Here is a 16,350-nt window from a genome sequence, read left to right on the forward strand (position 1 = left end):
GCTCTCCATGAAAACTGAGTCTCATTTCAAAAAAGCATTATTGAATGCCATATAGGTAAAGCCCTAATTTCTAGCTACTTCTAATAAACACTAGATTATGGGTTGTTGCAAAGTAATTTTTTTTTAATTTAATTTTCCAAGAACAGAGATGTGAATTAGTGAGAGTGGTAGGCCATCTCTAGTTTTGTATCTTGAGATCTTGAGTGCCACTATTCATAATAAAACAGAACCAGTGATACAAGTAGTATGTTTTATCTGACAATATTCTGTGTTCTAATCCTGTTACCCCTTCATTATTTTGAGGTGGAACAAATAACCTCTAGGTCTATTTCTCAATTTTCAAGATAAGGAGGCTAGACTTGGGAAGTGACTTCCTGTTCCAACACTCCAAAATTTCTTCTATGATTTCAGACATGGTATTATTAGTGTCTCCTCCAGGACTGGTTATCCTAAGGGGGATCACATACTAGACTGAAAATAAAAATGTTATGATCCATATATAAAATCATAATTAAGGTTTTACATAACATTCTACAGGGCAGAAAGCCCATGACAGAGTTAAGGAAGGCTCATATGGGCTTAAAAGAGATGGGGTGAGAATGAATGTGGGTATGTTTCTCTCTTATCAGCAACTCTACAAAGCTCACCTATCTGAGATAAGGTGATGTAGCTCAAAGCCTATGACACTCTGTCACAATTTCATCTCAGTAGTAGGAAGAACAGAGCATTCTAAACAGATACTTTGACTTGGATGGAGACTAGGAACCATCTAAAATCTGACCAAGCAAAGTGTGCTATGAGCTGATCATGCCCATATCCTTCTATACTACTGTGTCAGGAGGAAATAAAGTGTACTCGATTACACATTAATAAAACACTGGCAGGACTTACTCCAAACACATATCCTGGTCTGTAGAGGAAGAGATGTAGGAAGTACCCTATCAGTAAGGCTGATATCTATCCTAGACCTATAGAAACAGTAACATGAGTGAATCCTCATTGTTTGGACTCAGTAGATGAAGTCCCACAGAAAACCACTTGACTCGGTTTTTGTGGTTAAAGACTAATTAAAAAGACAAGTGCAAAATTCATAAGCAACAAGGATATAGCACGGGGCATTATAGCCATTATTTTGTAATAACTGATAATGGAGTATGGGGCCTCCTAGGTTGCCCAGTGGTAAGGAATCCACTTGCCAAGCAGAAGACATGCAGGAGGCTCAGGTTCAATCCCTGGGTTGGGAAGATCCCCTGGAGGAAAAAAAAAAAAAAAGGCAACCCACTCCAGTATTCTTGCCTGGGAAATCCCATGGACAGAGAAGCCTGGTGGGCTACAGTCCATGGGGTCACAGAAGAGTTGATTCAGTGACTAAAACAACAATAATGGAGTATAATCTGCAAAAAAATACTGATCACTACGTTGTACTTGAAACTAATATAAAATTGCAGATCGACTATAATTAAGAAACGAGATGAGTTGTAAAGTGTATCAACTACTCATTAACACAAAGATATTAACGTGAGATATAGTTCAATCTGAAACTAATTTTAGATTAAGGCAATCCATTGAAGACTCATACACACAGGAAGTTGCCTGGCCCAAACTGAAATGTCAGAAGATTATGAGGCACAGTTGAATTTGGGTGATCACTGCAGAAATTCTCATGTTTTTACAGAATACCCAGAAGGGCTCTTTAGTTAGATTTCAGTTTCCTTTCTTTTTCCCAGTCATTAGCAAGACTAACTTGCCAAAGAGGCTGATGGTAGGTTGGAGAGATCACAGTAAAAATGACGGAATGAAGTAGATGGTTAGGGTTATATTCTGCCCCCACCCCAGCTCCCATCTCCAAAAGAAAGATCCAGGCATCATATTGTGAAATCTAAGCATGTTTTCACCATGCTTCTCCCTAGCCTGAAGTGCGTTCTCCATCCCCAGCATCAACAAATCATAATTATCCCTCAAGATGCTCACATCCTGACCTTCTCTGGGTCTTCCTTGTCTACTAGACCCCCATTCATTCACTCTCATTCATATTCAAATGGGTATAAGGGTACCACACAATTGAATATCTCATTCCTCACAGTCTATATTACATTTCTGAAAGTTGTTTCTTTTTGTAACAAACTTGAGGGCTTACACAATCTTCTAACAAATATTTCTGTTAGGACACTGTATATTATGGTGGCTAAGGGTACACAAAACTCTGAAATCAGACTGACATGATTTACGCTTTAAAATTTGTTAGCCGTGAGACCTTTGCTCAAGAAACTTACCTGTGCCAAACCTTAGTTTTCTTGCCCCCAAAATGCAGGTAATTACTACTTATATTGTGGAGATCCTTATAAAGCTCTTAGGATTGCATCAGGTGCAAAATAAGAGCTCAGAAAATGCCTATTATTATAACAATAGTAATAACTATTAAGATTTTATTATGCTCACAGAGCTTAGTGCAGTCTTAGGTCATGTTACATATTTGTAAAAATTAAAAGGTCTTTTCTGAAAGACAATCGATCCCTACCACCACAAAGCACAAATACTTCTTATATACACATTCACATACTAGGCAATGCAATACCCAGTATATTTATATAAATGGAAAACAGGTCAGGATAATTTAAGCACTGATAGTTTTTCACTGATGCTTACCTGAAATGAGTTTGATTAGAATATTTTCTTTAAAATAAACGAAAGCACATCACTGCTTACCAGCAACATCTATGGCTAATCAATAATAAATTCAAAGTTATTAAATTTTATATTTTATAGGTCTGTACCATTAAACTACAGCCATGTAATGCAAAAGGAACTTCTGGTTTTAGCAGCCAAAAGAAATTGGGTTGTACCTGAATGAAAACAGGCAGCTTTTATGGGAAAATATTCATACAAGTCAAAACCCAAGGACATTCCTGATTTTTTTCTTCTCACACCCCAACAAGTTCTAATCCTATCAAAAGTTACAATCAACAATGACAGCTGAGAATGAGGGATGAAATTCTTGATATCTTTTAGCCTGAAAGCTTCACTCAGGTGAACATCAAGTTAACTCACAAATGAAACATCTTTACTTCCTTCAGAACATGGTAAAAATATAGGAACAAAGTTTATTTTATGATTCAGATTTATTTTGTGCTTGTTGAATTTGGTCTCTTTTAGCCATTTTTTTTTTCTTTTTTCCTGTAATGCTCAAATAAGTCACCACTGAATATATAACACCTAAGGCATTTGTAGAGATGAGCAAGGTGTTTGGCTTAACTCTAAATCCAATATTTCTTTATGTCTGACTTCCTTTTATAGAGAATATGACTGCCTATGCAAATCTTAACTGTGGATTACTTATAGACTATAAAGATGAGGAACTTAATTCCTTGATAATGTTCTATGAGCTTCCCTCATCCCTCCAAACCTATAAAAACCACAGTGGAATATGGAATTCAAGGTTGTGCCCTTTGACACCACAAACATCAGGTCTTCAGCAAAGGTGCTTTGAGTCTGGATCTGAAATGATGAAATCATGAATTAGAAATGATTCTGGTGACAGAGATATTTACCTCTTTGAGACAACCCATAAAGTTGTTACTGACTGGTGACCCTGGAAGGTCTGCTGTGCTGGGACTGCCTCCAACATAGAAAAAGTCATCAGACCCCAGCATGGTATAATCTTCTTGCGTGTAGCCCGTTGTGGTAAGAATCCCATCCACTGATATTGTCACCTAGATAACAAAGCACAGGGAAAGGACACGCTATACTCAGACCTAGATACTGTAATCCTGGGATATGCCTGTGTTGTGTTTTGTTTTGTTTTTTCATTTTGCTTTTTGCTTTTTTTTTTTTTTTTTTGGTTTTTATTTTTAGACCTATGGCGGAACCCATTTTCATGTCTGTTTGAGGTTTATTCTTGGATTCTATTCAACTAGCCCTAAGAGGTCTAAACTAGTTAGAGAGTTAACTGGTTATTGAACTAGTGTCAGCATCATCCCTAAGGCAACTCAAAAGTTATTTAGCAGACACAAAAATGGTGTTAGTAAAATGCTTCCTAGGTTAGTTTTGCTGGTGTACATATTAGTAAAGTTCAGTCGTCTGTTATTAACTAATCACACGTGCACCTTGTTAACAGAAAAGGCGCAAGCTCTTTTCAGCAATGTCACCGTTTGCACTACTGAGCAGCAGTTGTACAGCATGCAAGTGCCTGCGTCCATGCCAAAGGGGAGGGGGGCGCAAAACAACCAGTGGAAGCGGCACACGCTGAGGCGCACATGCAGAAGGGACAGGACAGTTCAGAAAGGAAAGGAAACCGGGAGAACCAAAGGAAAACACACAACTGCTCGATGAGGAGGGAAAGATGAGTGGGTGTGGCATCTCCAGCATTCCCAGATCAAGGGTGCATGCCATGCGTCATGAATGGTCTGAGGCTGGCTGAGCTTGCGGTCACTCGGGCCAGCCACCATTTTGTCTTTTCCCGTGTTAAACCACAGCTGGATGCAAAACGTTCGAAACGTTAACGATGCCCCTACAGGTGAGTTGGAAAACAGAAGTTGACAGGAACAGGTAAAAAATAAGAAGGTCAACAACAGATGAAAAGAAGGAGGTCAAAGTAAGCAGAAGAGTACCAACCGCAGTTCCTCTTTTGTTAATGATGTCTACAGTTAAAAGAAAGAAAGAAAACACACGGCAAACCCAAAATAAGAAACAATTAGAATGATATCTACCGAACAATGTAGTTTGTTTACCATAGCGTGTCCAATGCCTGAGTGCTTTGTGGAGAAGGGGGGAGAAAGGAAATTAAAAACTGTGAACAAAATAACGATCGTTACTTAAAAAATATGATGGTCTCTACCATGTTAGTACATTTTTTGATTCAGGTAACGGTTAGTAGAATGAAACATTCCATGAATGACATGTTAGTTATTAAGCATGTTAGTAACATAGAAAAAGGGCAAAAAAATTTTACAAGAAAAAAGCAGACTAACAAATAGGCCTCCCACAGAGGTAATATTTTTCCTGCCAGTATTGTTCGTAACTTGCTATGAGACAGAAACAGACATATGGCAATGTTCCTTTGTCTCCCTGAGTATGTCTGACAGACATTTAAAAAGACTAAAAGGGACTCAAAGGCCTAAAGCTCATCAGCTGACCACTGCCACCTTCTGCCCAGAAACGGTCCCTCCCCCGCCCTGGCCCACCCCAGCCCCTGCAAATTCATAGGAATTGGTTGGCATTGCCCTACTACTCAATTTTACAGCATACAGGGACTCCTCCTCAACTCCAAAACTTCCTTCGGTCATATTGATGGACTTTAGGATCACAGTTTACTGCAATGAAACAAAGCAAAGATCCTGACACATAGAATGAGTAGAATGGATTTGTTTTTAATCTGTCCTGCCACACATGCACCCCGGCTGTATAACTGCAGTTTCCTTGGAGCTACCAATTCGCAGTTTGGTTTGTAACCTGAGCAAAGGCAAATCTAGAAAGTGGGCTCCTCAAGCCCCACCCTTCCTTCTGTGCTTCTCTCAAATGAGCCTTCGGCCTCTTGGTGAGAATCTGAGAGAAAAATAAAAAGGGAGAACTAAAGAGACACACATATAAGAAGTCTGTGGCCTACAGCTACCCTGATGGTGGGAAACTCTCCCCCAGGGCAGGGGGGAAACATGCAGGGCCTCTGAAAGGTCTTGGAGGGTCTCAGGAATTCTTTACTTTTACTCCTCTGCCTCAGCTAGACTAACCCTGCACTCCTAAAATTCCTGGTTGCTTCTCTAGCTTGGACAGTTTAAGCCTTTTAGAAGCAGGAAAGAAAAGGTTAGTCAGTTAACAGCTCAGAAAGAGAAGGCTGTTTTAGTAAAGGAAAACCAGAGACAATCCGGTCATTCTGCAACTGTTCAGAGAAACAACAAATATGTTAAGGATATTAGTTTGAGATCAGCATGTACTGCAGAAAAATTAGTCACTGTCAACACTTTACAAAATGGTACATTGTAATATCATAAAATTTCAAATAGTAACCAAAACTCATCATGTTCAATATATAAGGACAATCTATTCACTTTCATCTGAATATATATATGTCTATACTGTAATAATATGTCTCAGTTAAAAGCATACAGTATATGGGGGCCCATAGATAGACTGAAAAAATGGTGTTTTTCTAATACGTAGACACTTGGAAGAATTTTTTAAAAATATAATCAAATAGAAATGGGCAATTAGAAGATGAACTGGTCTCTGCAGAGACATCTGGGGCTTAACATAAGTGTCTGTGCTACAAAATAAAAATATCTGCATAAATAGATTCTTGAGGAGATGTGGAAATCCCCAAATTCATTTTCCCCCTTCAGGGGCTTTTTCTGTCCTCATTTCAGAGATTGGGCTGGGGAGGAAGTAGGGATCGACACAATCCTGAATCACAAACACATTGTTGTTTGATTTTTCTTTTTTTTTAACTACAAAAAAGGAACTGTGATTTAATGATCCCAATGTACATGCTTTCAAATGATCACCATGAAAACTATAATTTAAAATCAAATAAACAAAAAACCAAAAACACAACAGAATCACACACGTCACAGGAAGGGCAGGTCTCAGGGATGACCTTGCAGCCCTCTGGGAAACTGTCACATGTTGATGAGTCAAAACAGCCTTTGGGCCCCTGGAACTTTCTAGATATGCCCCTGCTCAAGTATGGCAGGAAGATTTATCTCAGAAGAAGAAAAAGCTAATTTGTAAGCGACTCTGAGGAGCCCTATCTCATGTTGTTAGGGTTTTCAAGTACCACACAAACACAGCTGTAGCGAGAAACAAAGCCAGTTACTCTCTTATCCACTGCGCTGTTACCTGACGCAGATTCCTGGTGACTTTCACATCATGCCAGGCATTATCATTAAACTTTCCATTCACGGGTTCCACTAGTGCTTCAAAGGCCCCTGATCCCAAATTAATGACCAGAGAGACAGCTCCATTTTTCAGGGCGAGATTGACATAATCGGCTGATTTCCCGGTGTGAAGCATCAGTCCATTCCTTTGAAGGGTCTTAAAGGACAGAGTTATTTCATCGCTGCTGCTTTGAATGGGGTTTTGAGACAAGTCGTAGCAGAAGTATTCCGATCCCTTGAAAGTGGCAATATATTCTTCTTTTCCTGGAGGAAAACAGATACACACATGCATAAGTAAAGAAAATATACTATGCAAATTACCAAATCTTAACAGAAACAATCACTAATCAGCCCCCAGGTTAACTCTTTGTCTAGTTAACATTCATGACAAGAGCCTTGTCAGAGTTAAACAGCACTGTGAAAAAGTGAAAGGGTTAGTCGCTCAGTCGTGCTCGACTCTTTGTGAACCTGTGAACTGTAGCCTGCCAGGCTCCTCAGTCCATGGAATTCAGGCAAGAATCCCGGAGTGGGTTGCCATTCCTTAACAATACTGTAGGTGGCAGCATATTTTTAAGAAACGTCAGCTATTGGGCCATCAACTGCAATAGCTAAATCTGACATTCTTGAAAATTCAATTAATTTTTAAGTATCACTGCAAGAGCTCTGATCAGAGCAAGTAGCTCTGTGATATCTCCAGGGCACAAGTCAGGTACCATAAATACATATTGGATGGTTCTACTCTGCTGGCAACAATGGATTCCAAAGTGTTTGCAATATTCTCTCCACCCAACTGAGGTTATTTTAATTTTCAGTGAGGTATTTATATTCAAAAAATCTTCTCAGTGAAGAGCCACATATTTCCACCATTGAGAAACCATAACCAATTATCTGGTGAGGAGAAAGTAAAGAAGAAAAATAACAGAATTTGGTCTGGGAGTGAATAGATTTCTTATAGAGCAAATGCATTTTTTTTTCTCCCTGGGTGGAGGGGACAGTGATAGAAGGCCTAATGGCAGAAGCTGGATTATTTGTTCATTCTCTGATCTCACCAAGCAGATGGCAAGACTGGCTTTTATGAGACTGGTAAGAATTCCAGCACATTCTCAGGGGAATAGCATGTAAATGAGGTCTCAACATTTTCTATATTTCTCAGTCCTCTCCACATTTATTTAGGGGTAACAACGTGGATCCCACAAAATGTTAAATCAAACAGAAATGGTGGCTATTTGGAAAGAGCAGTCTTTTTCCACTAATTAAGTGAGTTTAATCAAAGGAAAAGTAGAAGCCAAAATCTCCCTCAAGTCTCTAGGCAATGATGGCATTGTACCAATAAAAATGAGACCGTATGGTCTGGACTCAGCTTCTAATAAACTATAAACATAGAATTACAAGTGGTACTAGAGAATCTGTTTCACTGGTAATACAGCATCTCTACTGTGCCCACTGGAGGGTTCAAAGGCCAACAGGGGTCTCACTTTTATCTTTATCCTGGCAATAGGATTTTAACTCAGAACTACTTTCATTCAGTAGACATGCATCATGTCTTTGCATTGGAGCTCAAATTAAGGTCTCAGCTCATCAGGGTCCAATGACCTGACTCTCTGGATACAGAAAGCATTGTAACCAATACAGGCAAGCAAGGCAAGGCACTGAATAAGATAGTGAGTAAGAACTTTCACAAGAGAGTGAACACTTGAGGAAGAGTTATTACCTACTAGTAAACTATTAGTGAAGACTAGTGTTCAGGCCAAATCCACTACAATCTAGTCAGAGTCATAGCAATGACAGCCCGATCCATAATAAAGGGTCCCTTCCCTTCACATACTCAAATTATCAGCTGAAATCCGCAAGTGTAAGCCCGGTGCTAGTCCTCAGCGATAGTGGAATGACCAACACTGACCTAATCCCTTTCCCTGCAAGTCTACGGTTTAGCTGTTTGCTTCTCAGGTCAGTGGCAAATGGCTTGATATTGGGAGCCAGCACAACTAAATATTTATGATATAATGAAAGGGAAAAAAAACCATAGGCTAAAGTATGAATGTAGATCCTAGCGGGCCACGTGTTAACTGTACTGGGGGGCAATTATGCATCTTTTAAAATTTCAATTTCTAAACATGGTTAGTGATACCAGTCTCTCAGGATATAATGAGATTATGCTGCACAGACATCTGGGAAAGTTGGTGGGCACTAGAAATGGTAAATGTCTTCCTCCCAACCTAACTAATGTAATAAATATGATAAATGCTCTAAAACAAATAGCATGTGCCATACTTCATTATGAAATCCAGAAAACTCTCTTTAAGATCAGTTATAAAACAAGATGCCCACTATCGACATACTGTGCTTCAAGTCCTAGCTAATGTAGGAGGAAAAGAAAAACTTAAGAGCATTATCAAGAGTACAAGTGGAAAAAAAAATCACATTAGGAAATATAATTGTACAACTGAAAGACCAAAAGTATTTTCAAAATCTATTAGGTTTAAGATACTTCAGAAAGATTGCAGGGTTCTATGAACTGGGGAAAACCAATGTTTTAAACATATAAACAGATTGATAGATTAGGTGAAATTCCAACAAAAATATCAATGATTTTTTTTTAACGAATTTGAAAAGCTGCTTCTATAAGTTCTATGGGAAAACAAAGAGCCCAAAATAGCCAAGATAGATGAACAACTATTAGAAAATTGTGATAGTAAAGATAATTCATTAGGATAGACAAAAGGAGAGAATTAAGATAATAATCAAACTAAAAATAATCTTATGCATATACGAAAATGATTTAGGTCGTCAGGCATTGCAAAAAAGTGAGAAAAGTACAGATTAGTCAAAAAGTGGTGTTGGGACAACAGGTTAACTACATGAATAAAGTGAAATTGAATATTTACATTATTTTGTTTACAAAAATCAATTCTCCATGGACTAAGAACATAAATTAGTGAAGTAAATCTGTAAACTTTTTGTTAAGACAAGAAATTATGATATGGAGGTATGGAAGGATTTATTAAATAGGCATAAAAAAACTAATAAAATATTGATATATTCAACTGCATTAAAATTAAGAACACCTGTTTATCAATAATACCATAAAGAGAGTAAGAATCTAAATTAAGTTGGCAGAAAATATTTTCATACCATATTAATCTGCAAAGGACTACAATACAGGATTTGCAAACCATTCTGATAAATCAGTTTGGAAAAAAAAGATGAAAAATGGGAAAATTGGCAAATTATGTTTGGATACAGCTAAACAACAACAACAATTTCATAGAAAAACCAGTATATACTATTAGAATAAATAAAAATATGTTCAATTCTTTGAGTCTTCAGGGAAAGGCAAAACTCAAATTCAGAATTTATTTTGCAGCCATGAAATTGACAAAAATTGACAAGATAGAAAAACTCCCGGTTTTGTAAAAGCTATGGAAAAACAGTCATTGTTATCCAATGCTAATTAATGAGAGTGCTGATGATTTAAAATCGACCAACTGCAATAAGCACTATTTGTCCTTATGCTACCCCATGGGAACATCACATATTATAAAGGTATTGGTCTTCAGAAAATGGTTACCATAATCAATAAAAATAGCATTCCCAATTTCTTTCAATCCATTACTCTCTCCTCACTGCTCTGATCATTTGATGAGTAATAGGAATATGGAGCCAAGAGAATTCAAGGAATAGGGAACCAAAAGAATTCTGGCTCATATCCATATGCACACATCAGATATGGTGAGATTCACTTTCTGAAGGGGATATTTGCAAACTTTTCATGCCCAGTGAATACTCAGAAGAGGTCTCTGAACCAAAGGGAGTTTTAGAGATCTTCTTCTAGCCCGAGTTTTTAGTTTATATCATTCGGAAAGTGATGCACATGGAGTTTAAATGACTGTCAAATTCAGAAAATGCCAGTCACAGAAGAAGCCTTGAATTCGGCCTGCTACCCTTAAATACTAAATAACAGAGACTGCATCCTTGAAGAGGCTTGTTGCTAGTTAAGAGGCTGTAGCATTTTATCCAGCAGACTTCACGTCATTCCAAATATGATTTATGCAAAATAAATCCAGATAATGTGGCAGAGCCAAAGGAAAAGTACTAAATATTAGAGCTTATGGTTTACTAGATGGAAATCTGTGAAGTTATACGAATGTCAATAACATTTCACACCATCATATTCATATTACTCAAAAATGAAAATATATCACTCCTTTTATGTTGTTTAATACCAAATTAAGATAATTTAAATTTTCATTAAATGCAACCATGTAGTTTTGGAAGAATTCACCATGTAGAATATATCTTTACATCAAAAAATCATAAATGAGACATGAATCTAAGCAGGGAAATATTTTTTTTATGTTCTTTTTCAAGAAAGAATTTGTTTGCCATATGAGAATATGTAAGTCATTCAATTTTCCTCAAGAGGACCATAATTCGTCCTTGTTACCATACTGTCTTTATCATTAAGTTTTGTGCTATGTCAAATGCAAATGCCAAGTAGCACAGGAAAGAGTTATTCATGCTTTCCTGTTGAACAATTAAGGAAAGGGTCTACATCCATTTTAAAAGATAAGATCCAAATATCTTATGCATTTCTAATATGTTCTAAAATAATAAACATCAAAAAGAAATTAGATTCACAACTATAGGAAAAGATGTTCAACTTTATTAGAATTCAGAGAAATGCAAACTAAGCCATAACAAAATGTCAATACATTACACCACAATGAATAAAAAAATAAATAAAACAAGTAAAAAAGACAAAATGTACCAAGTATTAGGATGTGGAGCAACTAGAACTCTTATGTATTGCTGGTGAGAACTGCTTTTTGAAATTAGCAGTATCTTTAAAAGATACATTTGCCTATCTTATGACCAAGGAATCTCCCCTTATAAGTATGCTGCTAAGTCACTTCAGTTGTATCCAACTCTGTGCGACCCCATAGATGGCAGCCCACAAGGCTCTGCTGTCCCTGGGATTCTCCAGGCAAGAACACTGGAGTGGGTTGCCATTTCCTTCTCCAATGCATGAAAGTGAAAAGGGAAAGTGAAGTCGCTCAGTCCTGTCCGACTCTTAGCACCCCATGGACTGCAGCCTACCAGGCTCCTCCATCCATGGATTTTCCAGGCAAGAGTACTGGAGTGGGTTGCCATTGCCTTCTCCACCTTATAAGTATACATCCAACAAAATGAACACAAGATCATCAGAATGACACACTAGAATGTTTACAGCAGAACTCTGCATAATAACCTCAAACTGAACAGTACTTAAATGCCAATCAATAGTAGAATGGATAAATAAATTGGGGCATAATTATAGAATATTATATTAAACAGCAAAGAGAATATATGGTCTATAACTACATGCAAAAATATGGATAAAACTCATAATAATAACATTGAGTAAAAAAAAAAAAAAGCCACACAAAAGAGAAGATACTTATGATTTCATTTATATAAAAAAAAAATAAAACTAAATCTCTACTGTTGTAAGTCAAGGTCTGACTGCCTTTGATAGAAATGAACAGGAAACTAGTTAGCAGGACGTTGGGGGTACTAGCAACGTTCTGTTCTTGATCTGGGTTTTTTTATGTGTGTGATCAGAGTGCAAACATTCATCTAGCTATACACTAATGATATGTGCACTTTCTAGTATTTATACTATATTTCAAAAAATAATTTAAATTCATAATCTAGATGACTGAGGACAAAATAAATTCATCTGATAAAGTCTGTTCTTCCTGATTAATAGGGTGATATGAGCAAGACATTACTTTATTAATAGTACTTTTATTAGTAAAAATGAAAATAACAACAATAGTAATAAGACCAACTATGCATCACTTTAAAACTTTTCTATGTATATCAATATCCCTTAATACCATTTGCTCTCCAGAGCAACCTCACAGAATTTAGAAAATATAAATAAGCTGCATGGATGTAATTATAATTGTTTGAGGGACCATACTCCAAATGTACTGATTAATGGATCACTGTCTATCTGAAGGGGGTGTCTACTACTCATCATAGAAATGGTGAATTAGAGAAACGACATAGAAACGACAGAATTAGAGAAACATTTAAAAAATAATCTGCTCAAAAACTTGATTTATTTTTCTAATATTCTATATTAATTTGCTTTCTGTTATAATACAACTGGAGAAAGAGATATCTAATGGGTGCCACTGGATTTTAGTCCTCACCAATTTTCAACTATCTTATGACTTGGACAAAAATACACAATTCTTGCTCATCTAGTTTTCTGAAGGAAAGTTCAATGAAAAAAATCTAAATTGTATAAAATCTGAGTTCTATTCTGAGGTCTAAAATCACTCAACTGAACAAGGAAGAATATGCAGAAAACATGACTTCCCAGACATACCAGATAAAACAAAGAAAGCTAAATCTAGAGGATTTAGAACATGAATCAAAGTGTAAGAGAGAAGTCACTCAGTTGTGCCCAACTCTTTGCAACCCTATGGACTGTAGCTGACTAGGTTCCTCCGTCCATGGGATTTTCCAGACAAGAATACTGGAGTGGGTTGCCATTTCCTTCTCCAGGGGATCTTCCTGATACAGGGATTGAACCTGAGTCTCCCGCACCACAGGCAGATTCTTTACCATCTGAGCCACTGGGAAACCCCAAAGTGTGAGGAAGACACTCAAAAAGCTCAGGTAGGCATGGGTTATATTCATAGAAGTTCTTAGAAGAGGGATGGGATGGTCTTCGGGCGGCTCATGCCTGCTATCACACTCCTATTTAGACAAGCTGGGATTTATTGGATATATATTGAGATGATAAAAGACTTCTAGATTACATAAGGTAGTGTCAAAAGCCCTCTAAAGAAAAATTTTGAAGATATGTGACAGAATCTTCAAATATTAGGAAGGCTATTCCCTAGAAGAGCAATTCCATTTTGCAGCGAATCAGGGGTGTGAATAGAATCAAAGCATAAAAGCTATGAGAAAATACATCTCAAAATAAAAGACTTTATAAGAGAGCTATCCATAGGTGGAACATTTCATTTGCTAGAAAACAAATTTCTCATCACAGAAAGGACTTAAACATAACCGAAACTTAACTGGAAATGGCAGATGGTGTTCAATCTTTGGATGGTCAACTGAACAAGTGGATCCTTTTTAACAGCAAGAATTACTGATTTATACTTTAGAGACTGGAATATTTGACAAAAAAAAAAGGTTATATGACTTTCCGAGTTCACTCACAAATTGATTCTCAGAGCAGTGCCGCTTCCCATTGCTTATGCTTTGGGTAAAGTCTCACTAATTTTACCCTATGTTGCCACAACTTTCAAGTTCACTGAACGTCTTTACTAAGTGAAGGACCTGCAAGGAAATGACCCTAATTCCTAAGGCAAAGATATCTATGGTCAGAGAGAAGTCTTACTATTTCCACTTACATGGAGAATGTCAGGCTATTTTCTGAAGGCAAGAACCTGACCTACATTATTGTTCTCGATTATCTTGCTTTTCATATACACAATCCAAAATCACACAGGTTTATAAGGTTTCATTATACCTTAAAATATATTCTAAGGTTGTGCTCAACACAAACCAGGAACTAAAATCAACACATTAAAAAAAAAGTGAGCAAAAACTGACATTTGAGTAAGAGACCTGTTTCATTTGTTTTACTGCTCTAGAAGTCAAATACACAAGAATATCATGCCAAAAATATTCTTGACTAAACAAAGGTACACAAGGTACACACTAGAAGTTTACATTATTAAATTAAATAACAAGCCTGGCTGTCTCTATGAAGATAAAGCAAGCTTAGAAAAACAGAAAAAGAAGGTCTGCCTATTGAATCACATCCGGTTAAATTCTCAGTTCCTAAGAAGTGTAACAGAAAACAGCATAGTTTTATTTGCCAAAATCCTTTGTAATTTATACATTAAAATAATCAATTGATCACTGTAAGGAAAAACAGCATTATTTTAAAGGGAGAATAGTTCTTTATCTGGACTTTCTATCAGATGAAATGTCATAAATCATTCCAAAATGCCCAATTATGATTCAACCTACAGAAATTCTGTGGGTAGCTTCTATTGTTTGCAGCAAGAAATAAAGCTTCATAAAATATTCATTCTTCATGGTTTTATTTCATTTCAGATACACCTCAAGGCAACCAATCTGGAAGTAAGTTGCCGGGTATTCATCAGATAACCCTAGAAAAACAGGCACACTTTTAATGATGATATACATGAAGTCATTAAATATGAAAGTGAAAGACTTAGATACTATTTGACATAATGCTTTCATTTATTAGATGAAGAGAGTGAGGGCTGAACAGATAAAACCATGATCACATTAATTAATTGGAGTAGAATCATAATATGTAAACCCCACTTACTTTCTTTATTCCAATCTTACTCTTCCTTACTCCCTAGATAATGCCATGAAATGAGCCTCTAACTAATGACCAAAAACTAAATGCAATTTACACTTGAACATACTCTAAAAAAATAAAAATAAAAAATAATAGGACACAGTTCAATACTCCAGGACAATTTCCAATTCTATTGTGCAACTGATTTGCATTTGTTTGTATAACTGCAGGTGCTGGGAACCAAACAGGCCACTCCATGCCTAACTGGCCTGATGACCATTCACTTCTGCACAGATCAGATGACATGCAGGAAAAGTCATAAACAAACATTCACCAGGTGTGCAATATTGTAATTTCTGGGCCTGCCTTGGGCTCCACTCCCACAGTTGAATCTATGACTAGACTCCATCATCTTTTAACATGGTGGATATCAGTGACACAATCAAAGCAAAAACACAGCATTGTGTGTGCTGTGCTTAGTCACTCAGTCGTGTCCTACTCTTTGTGACACCATGGACTATAGCCCACCAGGCTCCTCTGTCCATGGGGATTCTCCAGGCAAGAATACTGGAGTGGGTTGCCATGCCCTCATCCAGAGGATCTTCTCAACCCAGGGAAGGCAGATTCTTTACCATCTGAACCACCAGGGAAACCCATAGCATGGTGAATATAGGCTTTCCAAAGCAACTCTATATAAACTTCTGATTTCTTTGGGTGTCAATGAATGAATACCTAATAAATAAATAAATAATATATACGTATATATAGCATATATACTATTATGTATATAATTAGAGGATTACAATGATGTTTATAGCAGATTTATAGATGCTGCTAAGTCGCTTCAGTTGTGTCCGACTCTGTGCGACCCCATAGATGGCAGCCCACCAGCCTCCCCCGTCCCTGGGATTCTCCAGGCAAGAACACTGGAGTGGGCTGCCATTTCTTTCTCCAATGCATGAAAGTGAAAAGTGAAAGTGAAGTCACTCTGTCGTGCCCGACTCTTAGCAACCCCATGGACTGCAGCCTTCCAGGCTCCTCCATCCATGGGATTTTCCAGGCAAGAGTACTGGAGTGGGGTGCCATTGCCTTCTCTGAGATTTATAGATATCCTGTATTTAAACATATAAACATTCC

General features: G+C 37.2%; 1 protein-coding gene across 23 annotated transcripts in view; it reads right to left on the reverse strand.

The window, feature by feature from the left end:
• The window catches only part of NRXN1 (neurexin 1), a 1,220,650-nt gene that overhangs the window by 749,850 nt on the left and 454,450 nt on the right, over nt 1-16,350 (reverse strand). For 10 of the 23 annotated variants that reach the window (XM_025262309.3, XM_025262305.3, XM_025262304.3 and 7 more), the window contains 3 exons: nt 6,829-7,130; nt 4,707-4,751; nt 3,549-3,710 (listed from right to left, as the gene is read on the reverse strand). In XM_025262309.3, coding sequence (XP_025118094.1) covers nt 3,549-3,710; nt 4,707-4,751; nt 6,829-7,130 — 509 coding nt within the window. The remainder of the gene's footprint in view (nt 1-3,548; nt 3,711-4,706; nt 4,752-6,828; nt 7,131-16,350) is intronic. The other 13 variants (XM_025262312.3, XM_025262311.3, XM_025262310.3 and 10 more) reach the window with 2 other exon arrangements.

The sequence above is a fragment of the Bubalus bubalis genome, chromosome 12 (assembly GCF_019923935.1).
Source record: "Bubalus bubalis isolate 160015118507 breed Murrah chromosome 12, NDDB_SH_1, whole genome shotgun sequence".
Lineage (NCBI taxonomy): Eukaryota > Metazoa > Chordata > Mammalia > Artiodactyla > Bovidae > Bubalus > Bubalus bubalis.